This window comes from Polyodon spathula, unplaced genomic scaffold (genome assembly GCF_017654505.1).
Source record: "Polyodon spathula isolate WHYD16114869_AA unplaced genomic scaffold, ASM1765450v1 scaffolds_1709, whole genome shotgun sequence".
Lineage (NCBI taxonomy): Eukaryota > Metazoa > Chordata > Actinopteri > Acipenseriformes > Polyodontidae > Polyodon > Polyodon spathula.
Genome location: NW_024473185.1, coordinates 33,708 through 57,500, shown reverse-complemented (window position 1 = coordinate 57,500; position 23,793 = coordinate 33,708). Strand labels below are relative to the sequence as shown.

The window sequence follows — 23,793 nt, the reverse complement described above, 5'->3', positions numbered from 1 at the left end:
TTGAGTTAAAATGCAGCCGCTGAGGGGAGAGTGTGAGCGCACCGTGACAGGGAAACACCTCGGCGGAGAGGGGGCCCTCGCTTCGAGAGCGGATCGGCATCGCTTCTCGGCCTTTTGGCTAAGATCAAGTGTAGTATCTGTTCTTATCAGTTTAATATCTGATACGTCCCCTATCTGGGGACCATATATTAAATTGATTTTTGGAACTGGGAGATGGAAGAGGGGCTTGCTCCGTCCACTCCACGCATCGACCTGGTATTGCAGTACCTCCAGGAACGGTGCACTCCCCTCCCGGGGGGAAACTGAACTGGTGAAAGATAGATCTAGTAGTGTGTGGTTTGGCGAGGTTAACAGTTTAACTAAAAAATAAATGGATTTGCATTTAATCGAGTTCCCTCTCTATGAAATGGAGATGGCTTGTTTTGAAAGGCAGTGTCGCTTTTTTTCTCTTGAGACTTGGCAACTCTGCTGGAACTGTCAGCATTCAGCTGCAATATCTCGCTGCATCCAACAGATGGCGGCATAGGAATCTTGCTCCATGCGATGTTCATGTAATGTCAAATGGTTTGTAAAGAGCTGTTTCAGTGAAGTTTAATTTGTTTCTGCAAGTTAATTCATTTTGATTACTTCCTGACTTTGCACCTAGATTGTTTCTTCTCTGAATCAGAGGGGGTTCTCCATATGCTGGAAAGGGAAAAATGTTACATGACATGTGTATACAACTTCTCCTGTTAGCAGGGGACTTCATTCCCAGCTCGGGAAAATACATTCGGTAAAACGCATTTAACCCTTTCAAAGCCAGATTTAGAATGCTAACCTGGAATCCTGAGCCAGTTTATTTTTTTTAAAGAAAATGCACAGATCTGTTTAAGTGTTGTAAATCATTCACATTTTATTATTACCATAAAACCAAATGTCAATTAAAAGCTTAGAACCTGAAGAATATTATTTTCAAACCTGTATACAGAACATGGCAAAATTTAAAAAGGTAGATAACTGGCAGAAAAGGTTCTTAAAGTTTTCCCATAACACTTTATCCAAGTTCAGTGCTCCAGGTCCCAATGTTATTGCTACAGATAAAGGCCGGTCCCTACAAGAGATAGAGTAATACTCTGTCTCCATATGAAGACCCTCCTCCTGTAACTGTTTACAACTTATATACCTGCTGGAATATAAAGGCACAGAAATCGGTTAAATTAGAAACCTATTTCAATATCTGTTGATATATTCACTTCATGAAGACCATAAGCGGAATTACATTTCACCTCATGAGGTTAAAGTAAATAACACAATAAATACATGAAACGATAAATACGTAATGATATATATATTTAAAATACATACAAAAATTGTAAATAATACAGGCAGTCCTCACACTTCCGACACAATTGGTTCCTGAAAGTCGCGTCGTAAGTTGAAGCACATTTTCCCATAAGAACAATGTTATAAATTGGGGTTACATTCCTGACTCTTCAGCCAGATAATTGTTTTACAAAAATGACCCGTTATATTGTACTCATGCAAATATTTGTTTATCTCTTTACACTCTGTGATTACGCGCATATTTCTCAGACACCTACCTGGCTTGTTTAAAAGTACAGACTAGGGGGTTTCCAGTGACGTATTCAGTGTGTATGCGGAACTCCTAGCAGGAAATACGATCGCTTGAAGTTAAGCCCCTTGTGACAGAGTTCACAGCTTAGGTTTCGTTTTGAGTCAGTTGCTCTTATCAGCCATTGTTAACAAAAAAAAAAAACAAAAAACAAACAAAAAAAAACACATGCATAAAATCAATACAGGTGACCATGAAGTCCAAAAACTCCTCATCCTCTTTGCACTTGTGGGTCTGTATCGTGTAGTTGTGAAATGAAAACACCTGTTTACTCCCCAGATCCTTGAATGGTTTCAGCTCATCTGCATTTTGATTATTTTAATTTAACACGTTTTAATACTATTCATGGTCAGCACAGTGAAAGGGTACGAGTTTTTTCTCTGTATTAATTAAATGGTAATTTTAATAAATCTTTTTTTCCAGTTCATTATAATTAAGGTACTTCAAAGATGACTGAATGAGGCATACATTCTAAATGAAAATCTCCACCTAAGCTTCTGAAAAATGTCCCTGCCCCCAACTCTGAGCTTCTGAAAAATATCCCCGATCCACGGTTCAAATTACCATGCGAGAAGTCAAAGATGCACAAGTTTTAAATACCATTGTATTTGAACCTCAGAACTGCACACCTCTCAGAATAATTGCCAACATCACAACACGGTCAGAGGGGTTATAAAAGGTCCAGATGGCTTTAGTGGCCAAGTGCTTTCTCTTGAGTCAATCAGTCTTTATCAATATGTTCTTAGTTCAACTAAACATTTGTATAGCAGGCTGCTGCTTGACTCTGTATTCATAAGCAGGCTGGAACTTGCCCGTGTTGCAATGAGTTTTGTTTCACTCCCTCTATTCCAAACAAGCCGGCCTGCCCACTAAAAACATCACACGTGCGTGTTTTTATAAACCTGATAATAGATCATTTCTACTGTTTGTCTGGACTCTAGTTATATTGTTATTCTTCTGTGGCTAATAACTCGGGTGCTAGATATATACTAGATCTGCACACTTAACAATAGTAAATATAGCAGCAAAAACAACGAGCTGAAATGCAAATATAAAGTAATTTATTTGATAAAGTGCTAGACAAACTGCAGGAGTGCAAATGTTTGTCAATTCAAGACCATCCTCAAAAACAGCAGTGTAAACATCCATTAAACATATTTACATTTGCTGATAGATGGAGTGTTTACAATAAATGAGAATCATTTGACACTGACCACTAAAAACCATGTAGATCAGATTGAAATCTGAGAGAATAAACAATTTTTGTAAAAAGACAAATCAATTGATTGCATGCTGTTTTTCAACAGGATAGCCCGTGCTTCCAAATGATCTTCAGAATCAATGCATTACAGAAGTGTCATTGCAGTGGTTCAGAATTGCATTAAAACTTTGTGTTAACTGTACAATTTTTTGACCTGAAAAAAGAAACAAGGACCAGGGGTCACAAATGAAGATTAGATAAAGGGGCATTCAGAACAGAAAATAGGAGGCAATTTCTTACACAGAGAATTGTGAGGGTCTGGAACTAACTCCCCACTATTGTTGAAGCAGACACCCTGGGATCCTTCAAGAAGCTGCTTGATGAAATTCTGGGTTCACTAAGCTACTAACAACCGAATGAGCAAGATGGACCGACTGGCCTCCTCGGTTGTAAACTTTCTTACATTCTTAAGGTGCAATGGTAGTACAAGAGCAGCTCCTATGGTGTGAGGTAGTCCTTGGTAGAATGACTCCACAGTGGCTGTGAAGGGCACATCATTCAATCTTGTAAAAAGGGTGTTTTCTCAGATTCAGGCAAATGAGCCTGATCAATACAGGCACTCATGAAATCCAAAAACTCCTCGTCCCTCTTCGCACTTCTCTCGTGTTCCTGCATGGTGTAGTTGTGAAATGTGAAGACCTGATTACTCCCCAGACTGCGGAAGAAAGGCACCAGCTCATCTGGATTTCCCAAGTTCTTTTTTGTCAGCACAGTGATGGGGTATGAGCCTAGAAATAAAAGAAAAAAATATATATTGACTGCTTGCTGTTCACATGCCTTGCCCAGCTCACTGAATGCTGATGCAATCATGGTCATGTTGATTGAAGTGTAGTGAGACAGGAGTTGGTATGAAGTTGAAATGCTCCATCATATCTTTGTCAAATAAAACTTTACCTGTAACACTTCTAATATCCTCAAACAGTGTTTGAATTTCATCTTTGGTTGTGGCAGTCAGCTCCTCGGTGCAACTGAAAGACAATATTGTAATCTGTGTCACGTGACATGGACCTTATTTAGGAAACAATACAGGCCCATCATGTACCTACAAGATGCAATGCCTTGTACTATATGCTTGTTGCATATCACACAGTGCAACTCGTGACCAAATGACAGGACTGTTTCTTTGACTTGGATGTAAGCCTACACACAGTAACAGCCATGTCAGTCACAGCTGTGCAGGCAGGCAGACAGACAGACAGGTCACGTACCTGTGCACAAACACAAAAGGGTGTCTATGACTCCGTTCTTCCCTTCTCCACTTGTCCAGGTAGGCCTCCCTTTCATCGGTCCAGAACCGGTCCTCCTTTTCGAGCAGTGCTCTGGTGATGGTGATGTGCTCTGTTAGGGGCACCTCCTCCGGAAGAGCATAATGTGGGGGTTTCTTGTCAGCACCGGCCCAGTTCTCAAAAGGTTCTTCAGCCTTGTAGGCAAACACACAGGAGTTAATCACAGATGGCACTCCATGCTGTGGTCTCCCAATGAGAACAGTGACTGTGTGGTATGTGAAATGAGAAATCCTCTTCCGCTTTCTGGTCAGATTCTGACCTGAGAAAAACAAAATGGATATGAATATGGACATTCCAATCAAGAGTATAACAATATGAACAGAATATGCATTAGAATATGGAAGTTCAACAAAAACCAGAGAAGTGGCATTTAACACCTAGATGTCATCAAGTAAGCAAATGTGCTTGTATAGTAAATACAAATATTAAAATGAATGTTCTACACAAGTATATTTACAAAGTTTCATGACAATAGGATAAACACTTCTCCAGATATATGGAACCATGTAAAGTGTGTCCTACAAGATGTAGGACTGCCTCCCTGTCTTCAGGACTTTTATCCCCTGTGGAGAATAATAAGAGGTAAATAAATTACCTTTCCAGATGTAGACGAATCCTAAGAGGAGGAGGAGGAGGAGGAGGAGGACTGAAGTCAGGGTGATAGTAATGGGAATGAGTTTATCACTGGACTCTGGTCATGCAAGAAACAAAAAGCAAAATAGAAATAATTATACTAAAAGAAACTTTGACAAGTCTAGAAGTTTCTTTTTGTGTAACTATCAATACTATCCTTGAGTGCTTGTACAGTTATTTTGGAAATTAACTGAAGGAAGGAAAATGGATCTATTATATTCAATATCATGTGTCTATTACATTTTAAAATCATTTTTAAAGCAGTACTTTACAGTAACTCTTGATTGCTGGGGAATTACAAACACATTTACCTGGAGTGACTTGTGTGCAGTTGGTTTTGTGTTCTTGGAGAGGCTGGTTCCACACTGTACAGCAGATTGTTTCCTCTTCAGTTAAACTCCTTGTTAATTTACTCACAACATCATACAGCCCCTCCGGATTCAGTGTGTGCTGCGTGACTGAATCCGGAGTGTAATTCTTCCCACTGCCACCGGTCCAGGTCACCAGCGCAGGGGGGAAACCATTTCTAGAAGAGCAGGTGAAGGAGCGAGTGTCCAGGGCTTCTGTCAACTCAGGGGGTTCGGAAGAGGCTGCAAAGAGAGAGACGCTGCTTAGGCATCAACAGACAAGAAGGAGCACCCTTTCTCTTAGGGTGTGAGGGTGGGAACTATGCAGACAGCACAAAGTAAAGTACATACCTAGAACGGTTAAAAGAAAGATTTTATTGTAAGGACCGCCTGTTAATATGACAGTAAGTTCATAAAGCCCCTCATCAGACATCTGCACGTTCTCAATGAAAAGGGAAGCATTTCCGTCTCTGAATTTGTCGGGGTAAACCCGTCCCCTCCTGGAGGCTGCCATGTCCTGTAGCTGATCCACGCCATCCCTGAAGTGCTGGATATCTGTGCAGACTGAATTCTTACAGTGACTCCACCATACAGCCTTGTCTTGCCTCATCCTGGCAGCGTCAAACGTGCAGTCCAGCCAGATGTCATTGCCGCGGGCCGCTGTGATTTTATTCACAACACTCCCTCCTGAAGGAGCATGGGTGGAAAAACAAGTTCAGTCAATGGTAAGAAGGTGCAAGTGAAGCATTAATATAACTGACTGGAAAAGATTGAGACTTCTCAACAAAGGGTTACTGTGGAGAACGTAATTCCAGCAGGAATTGTGAATATTATGGAAACAGCTGTTACTGTAGTTAATACTTTTACAAATGTGTCAAGAAAAAACAAAATCAAACACTGAGTCCTTTAAGAAATATCTTCGCTTGCAGGTCCGGAAATATCTTATTTTTCACCAAAGAAACAGGTGTAAAAAAACACGCCCACGGAGAACCCGTTTGGTTGAGCTCCACCCTCACAACCACGGAGTAGTGGCGCTGTTTATCAACATAACACACACACCTCGTGACCGAGATAAACACGGACATTGTTAACATTTTACAAAGTCTTATATTTGTGGTTTATCGTTTCTATATATAATTATACACATACTTCAATGAATGGAAATAATAATAATAAAAAAACCTACCGGTACGTTTAACAACCAGTAAGATCAGCACAATAACGAAAATCTTCATTCTAAAAGAGAAATAAAGAAAGATTGCAAACCTGTTTTTTAACAGATGAAGATGATCAAAAGTAGTTTAAATATATTTGAACATGTATTTGTTATAGGCACAGCCTGCAGGATATGTTTATCTGTCCGTGTGTAGTCAAGCAGCATTTTAGTATTTCTTCACGGATACAAGATAATAAGTTGCTTCTATAAATATATGTGAATTGGACATGATACATTAGCAGCTCATTAGTAATTAGTGTCCAGGTTTGCTATGCAAAGTTACGATTCCAAACAGAATACTGCTTTCTATCTGTGCAGAACCTCGACACCGCTCGGGGGGTTCCGGTAAGTTCAGGTTCGAGTGTGCGCAAGTCCGTCTCCTTTCACTCGGTAACAAACAGAAAGGACCTTACCTGCAGGAATGGGGGTTTGTGTCCACCGACCAAAAAATATTCTTGTAAACTACGTTTCCAGCAGCCTTGTTCTAAACAGAACAATCTTGTGTTCAGCCCACACTCTTCAAGCTTGTGACGCAGTTCACACACTTTCTTCCCTGAACTTTTAATGGCTGCTTTTGTAATCTGTAGACAGTCGGGTGTTTGAAGCCAACAAGCGACAGTAGAAGTCTCTCAGCTCTGCAGCTGCAACATTTCAGTAGTTTGCATCAATGCAGCTATTATATTCTGCAATGTATACACTAGAAGTCCCTGTGTCTAAAATATTGCCTTTGTAAATATAAGTTCGAGAGCCCCACACAGATTCACCGTCCTCCTGCTTGTTTGCCATTAACTGCTGCAGTTTCGGTTTTACTTCCTCTGTTTTGATGTTTAAATGGCTGCTAAGTTATCAGTAATGTGTTTGATGCCAACAAGCAGGCACGGGGCAAACTAACCAAGAAAACTATTTTAATAAAAAAAAAAGTCAAAAACACCTTTAAAATCGAACAGGAAAATAGTTTCAGTAATGTGTTTTAAATAGGTAATAGTAAGTGCTATTTTGTAGTTAGATTTTTAAATAGCTGACACCTTCAAATATTGAAATCCCATTGATAGCATGGCATAGCCTACGAATGCCTCCATGTGCCACTCTGAAATCTACTTCATTTAAAATAAGCTCAGGAGTTTGCTTCTCTACAAAGTGTAATTAGGGCACGACAGCGTTCCTCGGGTTTGCGACCAAACTCCCAGTGCAGCCCTTTCTGTGGGCTTGAAGAATGCTCGTGAATCGAGCGTTTTGATTGATAGTCCTCTCGTACAGCGCATCAAAACTCAGTTCAGTTAATGACAGCCCTGCCAGCCAGCCAACGCTGTTCTCTTTTATAATGTATATTATAGCTAGAACCATGGTACAATCCTACATGCAGTTAGCAGAGCTGAAATATCAATTGAAGTTATATCAATCAATCGATTTTATGTAGCGTCTCTCATAGTGGACCACCATCACAAAGCGCTTGACAAGATGCAGCAGCAAGAAAATCGACATATTGTACTTGCCCCAAAAAATGTATTTTGTTATTTCAGTATTTAATTAAAACGTGTAATGGACTCTAACTATCCCATAGCTTTCTCACTGCATCTTGCTTCTCACACTGTTCGACCGAGAAGCACGCCATCACAGCTGTGTTTTATAGTGATAATGGCCAATTAAACGATTATTTAAATTTTAAAGTGATTAATTTACTCAATGAAGGACACCTGTGGCGTAATTAAACTTGGGTTCGTGGTTTAGCGCTGCGTGCTGTTCAAGAATCACCAAACAAGACTCAATTATACAGTTATACCAAAACACATTCTGAACGTGGTTTCAACCCCAAATTGGCGGAATACCCGTAATGAATAAATGTCAATAAAGGCACAGCTAATATCCTTGCAAACGTGTAGGTGAACTGTAACACTCTACCGTGTTTTTTTTTTTTTGCAGATGCACTAACAAAAATAAATTACATAAAAACATCTGAAATAAAATAATGAATCTGGATTACACTATGTAAAACAATTTTTGTTCCTGGGTAGTAAGTGTTATTTCCTAATTGCTTATGCCTCAAAAGTATAGAAAATGGCTATTATTCCCCACAAACTTTGCTTTTGTGACCAGGACAGTGATATTTTGAAATGTACCTATTTCCAGTGAGAAAACGGGCGAATTTGTGTCTTTTCGTTCACATAAAGTCAGAAAAAAACAACATATGAATCCAAATTAACATGTATTTATACTAAAGTAATACAAAAATGACCACAAAAGAATTAGAAGTGAGTACTTTTTCGAGATATCACTTTCACGAATCAGCCCCCAAATGTAATCTCCCATCATGTTCTCGTTATACTGTCCTTGGTAGCGGCGTTCAAAGTCCAGTATATCCTGGTGGAAGCGCTTGCCTTGCTCCTCCGAGTACGCTCCCATGTTCTCCTTGAATTTATCAAGATGAGCATCAAGGATATGGACTTTGAGGGACATCCTACAGCCCATTGTGCCGTAGTTCTTCACCAGAGTCTCAACCAGCTCCACATAGTTTTCGGCCTTGTGATTGCCCAGGAAGCCCCGAACCACTGCGACAAAGCTGTTCCAAGCCGCTTTCTCCTTACTAGTGAGCTTCTTGGGGAATTCATTGCACTCCAGGATCTTCTTTATCTGTGGTCCGACGAAGACACCGGCTTTGACCTTTGCCTCAGACAGCTTAGGGAAGAAGTCTTGAAGGTACTTGAAGGCTGCCGACTCCTTATCTAGAGCTCTGACAAATTGTTTCATAAGGCCCAATTTGATGTGCAGTGGTGGCATCAGCACCTTCCTGGGGTCCACCAGTGGCTCCCACTTGACGTTGTTCCTCCCCACAGAGAACTCGGTCCGCTGTGGCCAGTCCCGCCTGTGGTAGTGCGCCTTGGTGTCCCTGCTGTCCCAAAGGCAAAGATAGCAGGGAAACTTGGTAAAACCGCCTCGGAGACCCATCAGGATGTCACCATTGCAGCTTCTTGATGCCATCTCAGAAAAATGCAGCTATGTATCCACTTAGGCAGCTGGAACTAAACTGAACTGGTGCGCTTAAGGCCCCTGTATTTATATTTATATTACTGGAAAGTTCTAGAAGTTACTTCAAGTTTACTCAGCACTGAATCTATCTGGAATGTTCTGGAAAATAGGTAAATTTCAAAATATCACTGTCCTGGTCACAAAAGCAAAGTTTGTGGGGAATAATAGCCATTTTGTATACTTTTGAGACATAAGTAATTAGGAAATAACACTTACTACCCAGGAACCAAAACACGATGTTATTTGTTCAATAATTGATTGGGTTTGTATTCATTGTTTAACTTCAGACAATCGAAACGAACCGGACCGCAAACAAAAACACAAAGGAGCCGCTGTCTGGGTGTGCTCGAAGTAGGATGACTAAACTAATATATGGCGATGTTAACCAAACCCATTACAGCGCGGTTATGAAACGCACTAGCAGCCCTGCGGATACAGCTGCGTCGACGTCTCTCCGGTCTTGTGTGCAAGATGGCGCATTGTCTGGAGGTCGCGGAACTGCTCCTGCGCGCTGCGTCTTTCTTCTGCGGGATTATCACCGCGGCTTCTGTAAAAGTAGCGCAGGTGAGCCGGTAACTGGACTTCGACTCTCAGGAGCTGCGGTTGTATTCAGTTATTGCCCTGTCTGTGAAGGCCTATATATGTACCGAACTTTACGTCCAAAAAAAAAAGACTTTTCTGTGCTTGAAAATTTGGGCTTACTGTCAAAACCAGAGACTTCGGGTGTTAATAATAATAATAGGAATACAAGCTTTTTTCATGTACAATATTTTCAGACTTGTTAAAGCCTACTGTAAAACGAGGGTATAGTGTTTTGGTTTTTGTATTTTTCTGTTTTAAAAGATACATTTAAAAATATGATAAGAGCCTTTTTTTGTATTAATGGAACGGGGTCGAAATGACCCATTACTTCACATTTTTATTTTTGCACTTTCGTTTATTTTGATTTACACACGTTTTCTTTGATAGGGCACTTTATGATTGATTTGTAGCACTTTGTTGTTGCAGCCCCACTCAGCACCGGAGCTGAATTAATTAATTACCCGGCAATTGAAAATAATATACTAACCTGACTATAAATATCCCTTGATTTTTGTTTTTATAAAATCACTGTTTGTCTTGTCTGTGCGTGTAGGAGAAAGGGGACCTGAGACGGAAATAAATAATACACTTTGGACTTTGTTGTTGTTGTTGTTGCTGCTGCTATGATGATGATAATAATAATGTAGTTGGGAATAATGTTTATCAATGTTCCCTCCTCTGCACGCACTAGCGTTTTGTGTTCTATGTTTTATGTAATTTAAAACAAACCTGTGTTTTTCTTGCACATAGCACATACGTGCTTTTGTAGCGTTCTGCTGCTAACTCTTTTAATTATGTGCATTAAAACATTATTTTAATTGATAACGACTGTGTGCTGGTTGCTCTGTTCCCCGATTTGCCCTCCGAAAAATAGAAGTTCAATTCCGAGGGTGTAGTTTCCCTCCCTCGGTTGGTTGGCTGGTGTGTTTAAATGGAGGATAATGAGTGGAGCAGCAGTGGGTGATGGAACGACATGATTTGTTTATTGCACCTTTTATTTGTTTTATTATATATATATATATATATATATATATATATATATATATATATATATATATATATATATATATATATATATTTATTTAAAAACGTTAGGACACGTTTGGGATAAGTGGGCAAGGGTATAAGGGGGGTAGTCAGGGTTACCTTGCAGGTGCTGCATTAATACATACTGGTTTATGTTATGTGACGTTAAACATGTCATAACATTTTTACATGCGCGAATGTTGCCGAGGTTTGTAGAAATAAAACGGATGCTGTTTATTTTGGCACAGTGATTAAGTACTTGGCTTGTTCTGCTCTGTGAGTCGTCGTTGTTGTTTGTCGGCATCGACAAAAAAGTATACCGTCAACACCGTCTCATTTGAATGCCGCATTACCCATATCAACGCGTCGCTTGGTGTTTTGGCCACAATTGCAGTAAAAGTAAAAGGTCATTTAGGAAGACTGCAATGGGTGGCACTCATGCATGTGCATCTAAGCAGCGTCTTAGCAGCTTTGCATACAAAGCCTGATCTGCACTTATAGCAGCCAAGACCTGTCCTGAATAAACAGCCTATTGTGCTGGACTGGGATTAATATATCTGCTTTGCCTCTGGTTAGGAAATTGAATATATTATTAGTAGCTCATGCATGTGTCCTCGCACCAGGGATGGGAGTGAGACTCCTGCTGCAAAGCCATTTGATCCGTTCCTGGCTTTGCTACTCTACGATGACGGGAGTCTTGTTTCCATGCCTGCGATTTTACTGGGTTTGTCTCGTGGTTTGTTCTCCTGGCAGGTAGAGTTCGCAGGGCACTGCATGCTGTACGGGAGCGTCGGCTACAACGCAACCTCCAAGGAGTTCTCGGTGGCATCTTCCAGCAACGCCTCTCTCTGCCTCTTCGTATCTGTCATCTCCGGCCTGATCACCATCTACTGCTTCTTTGTAGTGCTGTACTGCATCTACGCCAGCTGCTTCAGTGGGGTCCAAGGGTAATCACTGCAGATGTCCACCACTGTATTCAGGGTCTAACGATATACTCCTATCACAGTATCATAGGTATCGCAGTATGCAGGGCGCGATACGATATGCATCACGATACATGTGATGGTCCTGATTGGCTACTTATATGATTATAAATTGTTTATTTAGCAGACACCTTTATCCAAGGCTTCTTGCAGAGACTAGGGTGTGTGAGCGATGCATCAGCTGCAGAGTCACTTACAACAACGCCTCACCCGAAAGACGCAGCACAAGGAGGTTCAGTGACTCGCTCAGGGTGACACACTTTGAGTGATCCAGGATTTGAACCTCCTGGTTACAAGCTCTTTTCTTTAACCACTGGACCTCCTGCATGATAAGGCAGGCTACCTGTTAGTGACGCACTACCTGTTAACCAAATCCAGCTTCCTAAATGCAGTTAACAAGAGTCCTTGTCTCCGTCATGGCTACATATGTACCAGGATTGCATTCCAGGTCATATGTCCCTATAAGGTTACACCTCGGTGGGAGGGGAATTGTGTAAGACTCTGGTCCAGGTTGTGATTTTGGTGGCAGATCCCTGCTGTCTGTGTTTGTGAGTGTCTCTCAGTCTCTGTCTGTCTCTCTCCCCAGGAGCTCAGTGGAGGTGACATTGTCTCTGGCCTTCGCTGCCACTTTCCTGTTTTTCCTGCTCATCTCCGGCTGCATCCTGAATATCGGGTTAACCAGCCTCTGTCAATCCATCACTACAGCCAAGGATTTAAAGAGGTGAGAGAGCAGGGTGGGCTTAGAAACCCAAACATACCCAGGGGGGGTCAAACTCAGGTCCTGGAGGGACTGCCGTTCGCTCCACCCCCGAGCTCTCAATTACTCTAACTATTTGATTTGTTAAACACATTTAACACTTCTCTCCAGGCCTCACAATGTTTCACAGGCAGTGTGCCTTGAATCAAGTGTGTTTTTTAACTCAACTGCAGTAGATCTTTTAAAAAATATTAACCGTCCAATTGAACAAATAATTAGATCCATTGTGTTAACTGAGAGCTCAGGTTGGCATGAAAACCAGAAGACCCTGCGGCCCTCGAGGTCTGGAATTTGACTCCCCTGCCCTAACCAATCTGATACAAGTGTGTTTTTATGTAGCCCTTCACAGCATGGCATCCCAGAGCACTGTACAAAATTAACAGAACAAGAGAGCCCATGTGTACAGCATACTCCAGCTGCAACCAATTCTATTAAAGCACATTTGAAAAAGCATTCAATTTAGACTTAAAAGAATCCAGTGTTTCAACCTGCCTAGTGATGAGTTCCACAAAAGAGGAGCACAACAGCAAAAAAGCTACGCCTCCACTTGATTTAAGATGATTTTCTGGAAGAACAAAGTGCATTTTCTGATCTCAGAGCGACTAGGAATGCACAGAGTTAGGAGTTCTTGGAGAAAAGATAGCCCTAATCCATGAAGGACCTTACAAGTTATTACATGAACTTTTTAAAATCAAGTGGGTAACTTGCTGGTATCCAACGCAAGGGCCTGAGCTCTGGAGTAATGTGTGGGAAAGCAGCCTGGCAGCTGCGTTCTGAACAAGCTGAACCCTTCCGAGTTTAGGGACGGGTTTACCAACAAACAAGGAATTACAATAATCAGGATGAGAGGCTTTACATGCGTGTCAGCATCTCTGCATCCCTCGTCTGCGGCACAGACTTCAATTTGACATCATTTCTCAAACGATTACAATCAAAGAATGTCCATCTTAATAACTCCAACCCCGTTCCAGGTTTTACTACAAGCTTGTTTAGCCACAGTGTGTCTAGGTAACAAGCTCAGGTGTGTCTTATTAAACCCATAGCAAAACCAGGAATGGATCAAACTGCTATGCAACGGGAGTCTTATTCCCATCCCTGAGTTGCCTGTCATTCTCTTGCCTGTTTATTCCAGCTGTCAGGATGCTCAGTTGGAGAACTGGAGTGAACCTTACAAAGCATCTCAGTTCTACACCAGCCTCTACAACGCAGGGGTAATTCATGTTACTGAGTGTGATCAACATTGCCTGGTATTGTATCAATAATCATTCGACTTTGATTCAGTGTGCCGATCCCTGTAGCTTCTGAAATATTCCCTTTCCAAGTAATTTGTATGACTTTAAAGGAGGTACCATTGCATCATTATTTTGCCAATCTATCTAAAGTGTAACAGTTAGGGCTGTATTTTTGTTTTCCCTGGTACAAAAAAATGGCTTATTTTCATTCAAGAAGAAGCAGCAGATCCGTTACAACATGCATAAAACTTTGGCCTTACTGTAAATAAGACATAAGAACAGTTTGGGAACGAGAAAAGGCCATTCAGCTCATCAGGGCTCGCCCCTTGTTAGCACCCCTACCTGGGGCTTTAATTTAAGCCACAAGGGCTTAAATTTTTCAGTTTTTTGCTGATCGGGTTTCCCATCTTTAAAGAGAGACTCTCCTAAACTAAACTCTGCTGTTTTGCCAGGTCTCTGCCTGGGTGAATTTCTTCTTGTGGGTCTTGGCTCTGATTCTGCTGATCGTCCAGAGAAAGCAGGGGACGCAGTACACAGAGCTGAGCATCTCCAGGCTCTCGCGGCCCCGAAGAGGGAGGAGAAGAGGGTGGAGATGAGGGTGGAGAGAGGGAACCCGGACTGGAGCGTCATTTCAGAAAAATTCTGGAGGGGGAGGAAATGTCAACATTGAACACTCTGTCCCAAATATCATGCAGTAACTGAGTCAGTTTACAATGAGATGGCACATAAAACAACAAACTAACTAAACTACCTTTCCCAGTGCAGCAGGGCAATGCCCCTCCTTCCTGACTTGTATCTATCATTGATTCATTCTGAATACTTTAAACCCGATTGGAGGCTTGTTCACGGGATTTAAAGCTGTCTTACAGTTAAGATACGGAGGATTTTAAAACAGAATTGGAAATTGTGGCGAAATGTACAAAAATGCCTCCACACAAAAACTCCTGAACAATGTGCCTGTGACCAGAGGGATTTCGTTATGGAAGACAGCAAAGGTGCAAGTACTATCGAGTTACTACACATATTAACAGAAAAAAAACGGCCAAGCATTTTGGAAAGAAAAAATTTCATACAGCCCTGAGAAAATACATAAAACTCAAAAATAGCTAAAAATAAGCACCAAAAAAATGTGATTAAAACAAAATGAAAAACAGACGTCTTAAATATAATTCACGCTGTACGGTGATTGGTGGCGAGGGCTCTCTACGCTATTGTCTCTGTGTTTCTTTGTTCTCATTGGTTCCTCCTTGGAGGTTTGTAATAAATGTGCAAAGGTGTAAAAAGGAATTCCCAGTGCGTTTTAAAGCTTTGTCTGAGTAAGACAAGCATAATTAAAGTGCAAGTTAACCTGGGATGTCTTCTGGAAATCAGGGGACATTTCAAACATGATCAAGGAAAGTGAAAAATCTAAATATCCACACCGCTGACCCCCCTGCTAATCTGGTATGAGCTGGAGGATTCTATTTTAGTTTCACTGTTTTTTTTTTCTGATTGTATATTTTGTGTTGTATTCAAATTTTGCTGCCTCTTGCATTGAGAAATGTGTAGTCTTCGTTTAGTAATATCCTCGTTTTGAAACAAACAAATGTTGCATGTAATGGTCCTGTGATTTAAAAATGCTTTAATTCTCATTCAAGTCAAGCCTCTTAAAGATTGTCACTATAATATCCTGGCTTAAATTGCTGTGCTGTAACCCCACACTCCCCATTAAAAACAGCCAAATTTGAAAGAAAGTTTTCTGGGAAACTGAATGAAACCGTCGGCTTTCCATGAAGCACACAAGATAGGAGAATGAACCAGCAGTGTGCTGAACCAGGTCTTTCTGTCAGATCATACTTGCTGTGATAAAGATGACTCTGTATTAGACACCACAGCTAATAAGCACCCCACACAAAACCCAGGAAGAACACTTCATTGACACTGCATTGCACAGGTAATACTTATCTTAAATTGAAAAAAAAGGAAGGACACGGCTTAACATTTGAGGGCTTTTTAATGAAGCGATACAAAAAAGTGGTCCAACACTGCAATGGGCTTCCATAAATAATTAATTATATATATATATATATATATATATATATATATGTGTGTGTGTGTGTATATATATCTATATATATAATACATCTTACATTGCACATTTAGAGTAAAAAAAAACATTTCAGATTGCAGGTTCAGTTACATTGTTATTCCTCTGTGGCTAGTTAGCAAAGGTGACACGTTTATTAAGACCCTGCACTATATCAACACATGGCTTTATGTACCCACTTCACAGCACTTGCTCTGCTGACATCACAATTGACTGTTTTAATGTAGCACTACAGCTTTGGTAAACCAGAATTAGTGGTGATAGGTATAATTCAAGGTTCTGGGTTGGCAACACCTTTCTCTTAGGGGGTGAGGGAGGGAGCAGTACAGTCTCCATGAGTCAAGCCTGCCCTGGACTGGAGGGAGCACCCTTTCTCTTAGGGGGGTGAGGGAGGGAGCAGTTCAGTCTCCATGCCTCAAGCCTGCCCTGGACTGAGGGAGCACATTTTTCACATGTTTGTATCTGGGGGGGTGTCCTTCAAGAGCCTGAATTAAATCAAACTTTAATAGTGTCGCTATAAACTGCACTTCATAGCTGTGCCATAATTTTGATTTTATTCAAGCAGCAGTAAAGTTTGAATTGAATTGAACCATGGAACAGGGAAGCAATGTGAGCCGAGCAGCGGTGCTGTGGTTTTTGATCGGATGCATCTCCAAGCTCCCTGTCAGTCTCAGAGTCGCTCAGCGTAGAACAGCCCCCATCTCTGGTCCCCTTGCTCACAGCGTTGCAGCTTCTCCCTCCAGCCCTTCACGATGTAGCTGTAATCCTCTTCAGAGAACTCCTGAAACAACCCCATCCAACACAGCTTTATCAGCCCTGCAGGGCCCAAGCGTTTAAAAAAAAATCATAAAAAGCTTACTGGTATCTTTAAAAAGAATAGGACTGAACATTTCCACTGTCGCTGTACAACTGCATTAGCGCTTGGTGCCTTCCTGACCTGAATGAACTCCTCTCGCAGTGTCTCCGCTCTCCCCAGCTCCTCCTTGATTACCTCGACAAACTGGGCGGTCCTATCCTCCGCCCGGACACGCCCAAACCCCGCCTCCTCCAGGAACTGCACAGGGACAGCAGAGCAAGATTACACAACCCAGCAAGAGCCACCCATCGCTATCAAAATAGGGCTGAATCGAAACACAGAACTGCTGAAAGAAATCTTGCATTCTTTTAGGATTTCGGCAAAACACAGTTCATTAGTCATTCATTTTGAATTCACGCTGATTTAATTCCCTGTATTCATTCCACGTTCCTTTGTAACGAACGATGTTGATCACACGTACGAGGCATTTGTGCTGAACGAACACTTCCACTTGAATTCAAAATGAAGTGCTGGAGATATTCAGGAGTTACTCCCGCGATAATCAGTCGGAATTCGTTATGAATTTGCAGACGTTATTTGGAAAGCGTTAGCAGTGTTTGAACTGCAGAAACAGTCTGCGAACTGGGCCCTCCTACCTTGCCGTACTGGGGGGGAGTGTAGAGGATGTAGCCCCTCTGCTTCACATAGTCCTGGAAGGCAGGAGCCCAGGGCTTCTCTCCACAGCAGTAATCACTGATCAGCAGCTTCCCTCCGGGCTTCAACCACAACTGCACGGAGCAAACACACACAGCGAGAGGACAGGAGTGAATCGCCATCCCTCTCAAACACACACACACAGCGAGAGGACAGGAGTGAATCACCATCCCTCTCAAACATACACACACAGCGAGAGGACGGGAGTGAATCGCCATCCCTCTCAAACACACACACACACACAGCGAGAGGACAGGAGTGAATCGCCATCCCTCTCAAACACACACACAGCGAGAGGACAGGAGTGAATCACCATCCCTCTCAAACACACACACACAGCGAGAGGACAGGAGTGAATCACCATTCCTCTCACACACACACACACACAGCGAGAGGACAGGAGTGAATCACCATCCCTCTCACACACACACACACACAGCAAGAGGACAGGAGTGAATCACCATCCCTCTCAAACACACACAGAGAGAAGACAGGAGTGAATCACCATCCCTCTCACACACACACACAGCGAGAGGACAGGAGTGGGGTGCGTTACAGTGGTAATTGGGGGTGCATAACAAATCATGTGGGGTACACTGGGGATACATTGGGTGCATTAGGGGGTGCACTGGGGAATGTATTGGGAGGTGCTTAGGGAAGCTATTGGGGTGCACTGATCAAGTACTCACATAAAATTGCTTGAACAGAGCCAGCTTGTCAGCGATGTGCAGGATAGTGTCTCGGCTGTAAACCACGTCGAAAGAGCATTCTGGGAAGAGCCTCCTTGTGGCATCTCCGACTTCAAACTGTACCTGTGGAAGCAGAGCTGGAGTTAGGAAGGGCATTATAAAACCAGACCTGCCCTGGTTTGGAGGGAGCACCCTTTCTCTCAGGGGGGGTGAGGGAGGAAGGGAGCAGTTTTGTCTCCATGCCTCAAGCCTGCCCTGGACTGGAGGGGGCACTCTTTCTGTCAGGGGGCAAAGGAAGGAGGGACGCAGCAGTTTGTGAGGGAGATACATACTGAAGGCAAGTTCTCCTCTACGCTTCTCTCCATGGCAATCTCCACCATGTTGAAGGAGAGATCTATGCCCAGGACCGACGCACCAAATTTCTAGAAAAGCAGAGAGACAGGAGAAGTCACGGCATGGTGGATTCGAGATTCCCTTGAGCTTATTGCCAGTGGAATTGACAGCTGTGTGCCTCTGACCCTGGCCATGTAAAAGTCTCCTCCTCCGATCCCACAGCCCACGTCCAGCACTCTCTGTCCAGGGTTCAACGCCAGCATGTCCACAAACTCCTGTGGGAGCAAACCCCGAGATCCGTTTGATTGCAACTGTTACACGTCTAAACCGAAGACGTTTGATAAAGATGTTGCATGATTATAATAAAACAAAAAATATATAACAAAAACTTAACTAAGAAGGTTTCAATATCAATAGCATTTGGAAATACTAAAAGAATCTCAAATTCAATGACATGTTTAGAAACGTTTGTCATTGAATCTTAGTGATTGGAAAGTCACCACTACTTGGTGTTTAACTGTTACAGATCATATCTCAATGCATTCTAAGCCACGGTAATGAAACACTATTTCTGAATCGGATTAATGCAGTCAAAAGCATTAGGTTTTACCTCTGTATTTCTGTCCCATGGCAAATTCTGCTATGTCTATTAAAAAGGTGAGGTGTTGGGAGGGTAGGGGTTGCGCTGGGGTGTACCTCGGTGGTCCGGGCCCCCCCCGTGCTGATGAAGCCTCGTCCGAAGATCTTTTCGTAACGCAGGATTCCGCGGCGAGAGTACTGCTGGCTGTCCAGGAACTGCTGGAATGTAGCGAAGCCCTGGTTGGCCGAGCAGTTCCGTCTCACCTTCTGCAGCAGCCAGCACAACTGGTTCTGATTCTTCTTCATCTGAGGAGGCGAGGAGAGAGCTGGTCACACACACACACACACACACACACACACACACACAGAGACACAGGAGAGCTGGTCACACACACACACACACACACACACACACACAGGAGAGCTGATCACACACACACACACATACACAGACACAGGAGAGCTGATCACACACACACACACATACAGAGACACAGGACAGCTAGTCACACACACACACAGGAGAGCTGTTCACACAGACATGCACACACACACACACAGGAGAGCTGGTCACACAGACATGCACACACACACAGAGGAGAGCTGGTCACACAGACATGCACACACACACACACACACACAAAGAGACACTGAGCAGAACAGCTTTCAAAACTAACGTGAAGTTTGCCACTGCGAGAAACAGATTTCAACACCACGAAACTGCAATTTGGATCAACATGTTGAAATGGATTCACAATGGAATGGGGAACTGCTTTTGAAAAAGCAGGCGATGACCCGAACCCTGGTCACTTGGACTCTTGGGTGCCCCTGTACCTTGATGTAGGTCTGAACAGACTTGTTCATGACGATCTCGAAGCCGCTGCCCTGGGCGTCGCCGCTGGCAGGGTCGTCTTGCTCCACGGAGGTCAGGAGGTGGTTGTATTGGGAGGGGCTCCGGTACAGGGTGGGGTTGAAGTTCCTGTCACTGTCTCCTGCGGGTCACCAAGCGACAGTCAGCCGGGGGACGCGTTTCAATGGGGGGGGCTTGAGAAACCAGAATCGGAAACCAAAGCACACAAGTCGTGACACCTTGAGAGGGGGATAATCCCCTAGTGTAACCCTTTCTGTGCTGCTGTCAGCGGCACGTTGAGAAGGGGAGGGGTGAGAGGGTACCTGACTGGTGGAAGCAGGATTCCCTGAAGAAGAGGAACCCGCCGGGACTCAGCCAGTCCAGCATGCGGCCGGCGAGTGAGAGCAGCTCCGTGTCGCTCAGGTACATGAACAGCCAGTTTGAGAAGACCAGGTCGAAGCTGCAGGGGCACAGGGCAGAGTCACACACCTGCACCACCCCACCCCACCCCACCCCAGAGCACTGGAGCTGTGCTTCCACTGCCAAGACACCCCGTTCTCCATGAGCACTGTGCTGTTCCACCAATACCCTCCCCTCCCTTTGCAAGCAGGTTCATTCAGGTCTCAGAGGGGACAGCAGTCACTGGAACAGCACAATTCTTTACTACCCGTTCTCACACTGAGACCTGAAAGAGCCTGCTTGCAGAGGGAGGGGAGGGTATCACTGGAACAGCACAGTGCTTTATTACCCATTCTAACACTGAGACCTGAATAAGCCTGCTTGCAGAGGGAGGGGAGGGTATCAACGGAACAGCATGGTGCTTTACTACCCATTCTCACACTGAGACCTGAATGAGCCTGCTTGCAGAGGGAGGGGAGGGTATCACTGGAACAGCACAGTGCTTTACTACCCATTCTCACACTGAGACCTGAATGAGCCTGCTTGCAGGGACAGTGTATGACAGATGCAGTCCCGCCTCTCCTCTCTCAGTCTCATTCAGAGAGCTCTCCCTGCTGCAGTCTGTTCCGAGACACTTGCCTGTTCTTTGGGAAGTCCAGCTGCATGGCATCTGCTTGGAGGAACTCTGCGTTTCCATGGTGACCGTTGTCCTCTTTGTTCTTATCCAGGAATTTCTGCATGAAATCCACCGCTGTCACCTGACTGGCCACCTTTACCAGGTGCTGAGTGTAGCGCCTGAGGAGAGCCAATGGGGAGGCAGGAACTGAATATAGGCATCTCACTTCAACAGGCGCGCGCACACACACAGACACACACAGACACACACAGACACACAGACAGGCAGGCTAGTTACCCGATGCCAGCCCCCAGCTCCAGCACTCTGAGCCCCCCCAGTGCAGGCAGGGTGGCGAGGATCTCCGGCACCTCCTCTCTGGAGATAATCTTGGCGTTGGAGTCGAGCATCATCTCCTCCACCGTGGCCTGCTCCGAGTGCTCCTGCCAGAACTTGGTCATGGTGACGCGGGTGGTACCTGGGCACAGAGACACAGCAATGAAAACAGCGTGAGTGCAGAACACATCGACAACAGAGTGAGTGAATTTCAAAAAGACTTTACAAAAACACCTGGCTCTACACCTCTACACCCAGCTCGCCTGTCTGAAGGGAAGCACCCTGTACTGCCTTGTAAAAAGACTACCATACTGTACCTTCACATGAGTTCAGGGATCTATATACAGCATTGTCAGGGATATACAGAGGAAATGTAAACATCCATGAAAAAGTTGTATTTTTACTTTTTATGTGAACATAAAAAATACAGCCCTCTATATATCTGAAATGTTGACCCGTGCTACAGAATAATACCACAGCCTCCACAGAACCAGAGGACAAACAGTAAATAATTTAAATCAGCATTACAGGGTGATATATCTCTCATTTTGGTGTAAAAATTAAAAGTTGAAAGAAAAAATATAAGACTTCCTATAGGATTTACATGTGACAACCAACCCCCAAAACTATGTGACAACCTCCAATACTACTAAGCGTTATAACATAAATAACAAGACGTGCATTCTTATTTTGGATATGAAAAAAAAAAAGAAATATCTGCTAACCTTTCTTTTAGATGGAATTGACCTCAAATTACAAGGCGGTTGACTTCCAGACAATAGAACACACATTTCAGTGTTAGAATCACCTGCCTGGGCCATCTAGCTTCATAGCTATGAGCACTGTGACAAGCAACCCGTGTGACAAGCGACCCCGGTCTCCCCTATACCTCAGCGGGTAAGATTCCCAACACTGCGACTGACTGAGGTAGAGGGTTTTCAGTCTGAATCCAATAACAACACGCATTCATGATTGCTCTTAAAACGAATGGAGAAAAATTTTGACTTATTTTAAAAGTTTTAAAAAGTTACTTGTTGCGTTTTGAAGTTGAGTTTCATGCTTTTTTTAAATTAAAATAAATTACAAGAAATAAAAAAAGTCTACTACATTTGACATATTTCAGTGTCGGTTAGCTGAAGCTTTCTGGACGCGACTCTGCGTGTCAGAATTTAAGAGTTAAATATGTTATTTTATTTAAAATCACTATATTAACTAACAGACAAACAAACAAACAAACATTGCTGAAACGCCAGATCACACGACTGAACTACAGCCTCGTACATGTGTACTGTAAATAAGTCAAGGTTTTTACTCTTGTTTTTTTAAAACTTAATAAACCTAATAAATAACAGTAGAGGCTAGGATTTAGAATTAAACGCGTTTTTTTTTTTTTTTTAAACTGGTTTAACAGAAGGGCTGAAGAAAGAGAAAGCACATATCACACTGCCGGTAAATTTAGAAGAGAACAGAAGATGTCAAACTAGAAAAACAGCGTGTATTTATATAGTCCGGGTTTTGAATCCGGTTCGGTCTGTTTCATATCCAACACCAAGGTGTTTTGTTTTTTTTCTTCTAAAAAAAAAATAAGTGTTACATTTTATAGATAGATAGATAGATGATATAATTGAAGCTGTAATCTGTTATGATTGAACCATAGCTGGGCTGCTGCAATACCACAATTAGCCTTAAACACAGACACACACACACACTACAGCAAAGAAATGGTGCACCACCTTACCATTCTCCATGATTCAAATGCTCTTCAATACACACGTCTATACAATAAAACAATTTCACAGATACAATTTCACAGAAATCAATATATAAAAGCTACAGAGAGAGAGAGGGAGAGAGAGAGAGATAGCTGGTTATGACGCCACACACTGTGGATCGCTATTCTGGTCCGACTAAAACTCCGGCTGCATCTGTTATACAGCCGACCTCTCGGCTGCATGTGCTAAAAAAAAAAAAAGCAAAGAAATGTCTTTATAGAAAATACAAATGCATCTGTTGACATAACTGCTGTCATACCTGCTTTATACGCGTCAAGAATCCTACCTGTAGGTGACCGTCCTGCCGCTTATTGGACGACAGCCCTGCATGCGGTATCCCGGGCGCCTTTGTGATTGGATGAGAGCGGGTAGAATGAGAATCACATTTGAATATTCAAGTAGGGTAATTACACGGACAGTTCTCATTGGCTGCGACGCATCACTAGTATTTTTAATTTTTTTTAATTTTTTTGCAAACGCGTGGCCGGTGCACGTTTGGCAAAATATTAAGCAAACAATCAATTTGGGCGAGAATTTTTTCACATCACGATGACAAGCACAGTTTATTTTTTTATTTTTTTATTTTTTTTTTGGGAAGGGTGGCTTTTTGGTTAATAACGTAATTCATGAGCAATACATATTTTTTTTTTAGATAATGCTTTTGAAC

General features: G+C 42.8%; 3 protein-coding genes and 1 non-coding gene across 9 annotated transcripts; 2 read left to right on the top strand and 2 right to left on the bottom strand.

The window, feature by feature from the left end:
• Positions 1-98: 98 nt before the first annotated feature.
• On the top strand, positions 99-289 carry LOC121310079. The gene has a single exon (XR_005948729.1). It is a non-coding gene; the product is annotated as a U2 spliceosomal RNA (small nuclear RNA).
• A 2,912-nt stretch (positions 290-3,201) lies between these two features.
• LOC121310078 (CD276 antigen-like) lies at positions 3,202-7,181 on the bottom strand. 3 transcript variants are annotated; one of them, XM_041243312.1, is made up of 8 exons: positions 6,769-7,180; positions 6,326-6,375; positions 5,491-5,826; positions 5,104-5,382; positions 4,755-4,850; positions 4,082-4,418; positions 3,768-3,841; positions 3,202-3,601 (listed from the first exon to the last, which is right to left on the bottom strand). In XM_041243312.1, exons 2-8 carry the CDS (start codon positions 6,372-6,374, stop codon positions 3,372-3,374), a joined length of 1,401 nt encoding a protein of 466 aa, XP_041099246.1. In that variant the 5' UTR covers position 6,375; positions 6,769-7,180; the 3' UTR covers positions 3,202-3,371. The 3 variants fall into 3 exon arrangements, with proteins under 3 accessions (XP_041099246.1, XP_041099248.1, XP_041099247.1); XM_041243314.1 differs by lacking the exon at positions 5,491-5,826 and having other exon boundaries at positions 6,769-7,179; XM_041243313.1 differs by lacking the exon at positions 3,768-3,841 and having other exon boundaries at positions 3,463-3,601; positions 6,769-7,181.
• A 2,631-nt stretch (positions 7,182-9,812) lies between these two features.
• On the top strand, positions 9,813-15,688 carry LOC121310075 (transmembrane protein 179B-like). 2 transcript variants are annotated; one of them, XM_041243305.1, is made up of 5 exons: positions 9,814-9,943; positions 11,741-11,934; positions 12,557-12,691; positions 13,860-13,938; positions 14,412-15,688. In XM_041243305.1, the coding sequence occupies exons 1-5, from the start codon at positions 9,851-9,853 to the stop codon at positions 14,553-14,555; spliced, it is 645 nt and encodes a 214-aa protein (XP_041099239.1). In that variant the 5' UTR covers positions 9,814-9,850; the 3' UTR covers positions 14,556-15,688. The 2 variants fall into 2 exon arrangements, with proteins under 2 accessions (XP_041099241.1, XP_041099239.1); XM_041243307.1 differs by lacking the exons at positions 13,860-13,938; positions 14,412-15,688 and adding an exon at positions 13,067-13,759 and having other exon boundaries at positions 9,813-9,943.
• Positions 15,689-16,447: 759 nt separating this feature from the next.
• Positions 16,448-23,401, bottom strand: pmt (phosphoethanolamine methyltransferase). 3 transcript variants are annotated; one of them, XM_041243311.1, is made up of 12 exons: positions 23,386-23,401; positions 21,319-21,496; positions 21,045-21,200; positions 20,330-20,466; positions 19,991-20,148; positions 19,274-19,462; positions 18,763-18,852; positions 18,577-18,666; positions 18,245-18,367; positions 17,498-17,629; positions 16,983-17,099; positions 16,448-16,826 (listed from the first exon to the last, which is right to left on the bottom strand). In XM_041243311.1, exons 2-12 carry the CDS (start codon positions 21,477-21,479, stop codon positions 16,716-16,718), a joined length of 1,464 nt encoding a protein of 487 aa, XP_041099245.1. In that variant the 5' UTR covers positions 21,480-21,496; positions 23,386-23,401; the 3' UTR covers positions 16,448-16,715. The 3 variants fall into 3 exon arrangements, with proteins under 3 accessions (XP_041099245.1, XP_041099243.1, XP_041099244.1); XM_041243309.1 differs by lacking the exon at positions 23,386-23,401 and adding an exon at positions 23,239-23,367; XM_041243310.1 differs by lacking the exon at positions 23,386-23,401 and adding an exon at positions 23,093-23,329.
• Between the last annotated feature and the right edge of the window lie 392 nt (positions 23,402-23,793).

What these genes read in the sequence shown, in the direction of transcription:
- LOC121310075 (XM_041243305.1), top strand. Translation starts at nt 9,851, where the DNA reads ATGGCGCATTGTCTGGAGGTCGCGGAACTGCTCCTGCGCGCTGCGTCT. An exon ending in TGCTTCAGTGGGGTCCAAGG is followed by an intron (nt 11,935 to 12,556) that starts GTAATCACTGCA and finishes CTCTCTCCCCAG; the next exon opens with GAGCTCAGTGGAGGTGACAT. An exon ending in ACAGCCAAGGATTTAAAGAG is followed by an intron (nt 12,692 to 13,859) that starts GTGAGAGAGCAG and finishes TGTTTATTCCAG; the next exon opens with CTGTCAGGATGCTCAGTTGG.
- pmt (XM_041243309.1), bottom strand. Translation starts at nt 23,308, where the DNA reads ATGCAGCCGAGAGGTCGGCTGTATAACAGATGCAGCCGGAGTTTTAGT. An exon ending in GACCAGAATAGCGATCCACA is followed by an intron (nt 21,497 to 23,238) that starts GTGTGTGGCGTC and finishes CTCTGTGCCCAG; the next exon opens with GTACCACCCGCGTCACCATG. An exon ending in GAGACTTTTACATGGCCAGG is followed by an intron (nt 18,667 to 18,762) that starts GTCAGAGGCACA and finishes CTGCTTTTCTAG; the next exon opens with AAATTTGGTGCGTCGGTCCT.
- LOC121310078 (XM_041243312.1), bottom strand. Translation starts at nt 6,374, where the DNA reads ATGAAGATTTTCGTTATTGTGCTGATCTTACTGGTTGTTAAACGTACC. An exon ending in ATTCGTCTACATCTGGAAAG is followed by an intron (nt 4,419 to 4,754) that starts GTAATTTATTTA and finishes TGTTTTTCTCAG; the next exon opens with GTCAGAATCTGACCAGAAAG. An exon ending in GGATATTAGAAGTGTTACAG is followed by an intron (nt 3,602 to 3,767) that starts GTAAAGTTTTAT and finishes TTTTATTTCTAG; the next exon opens with GCTCATACCCCATCACTGTG.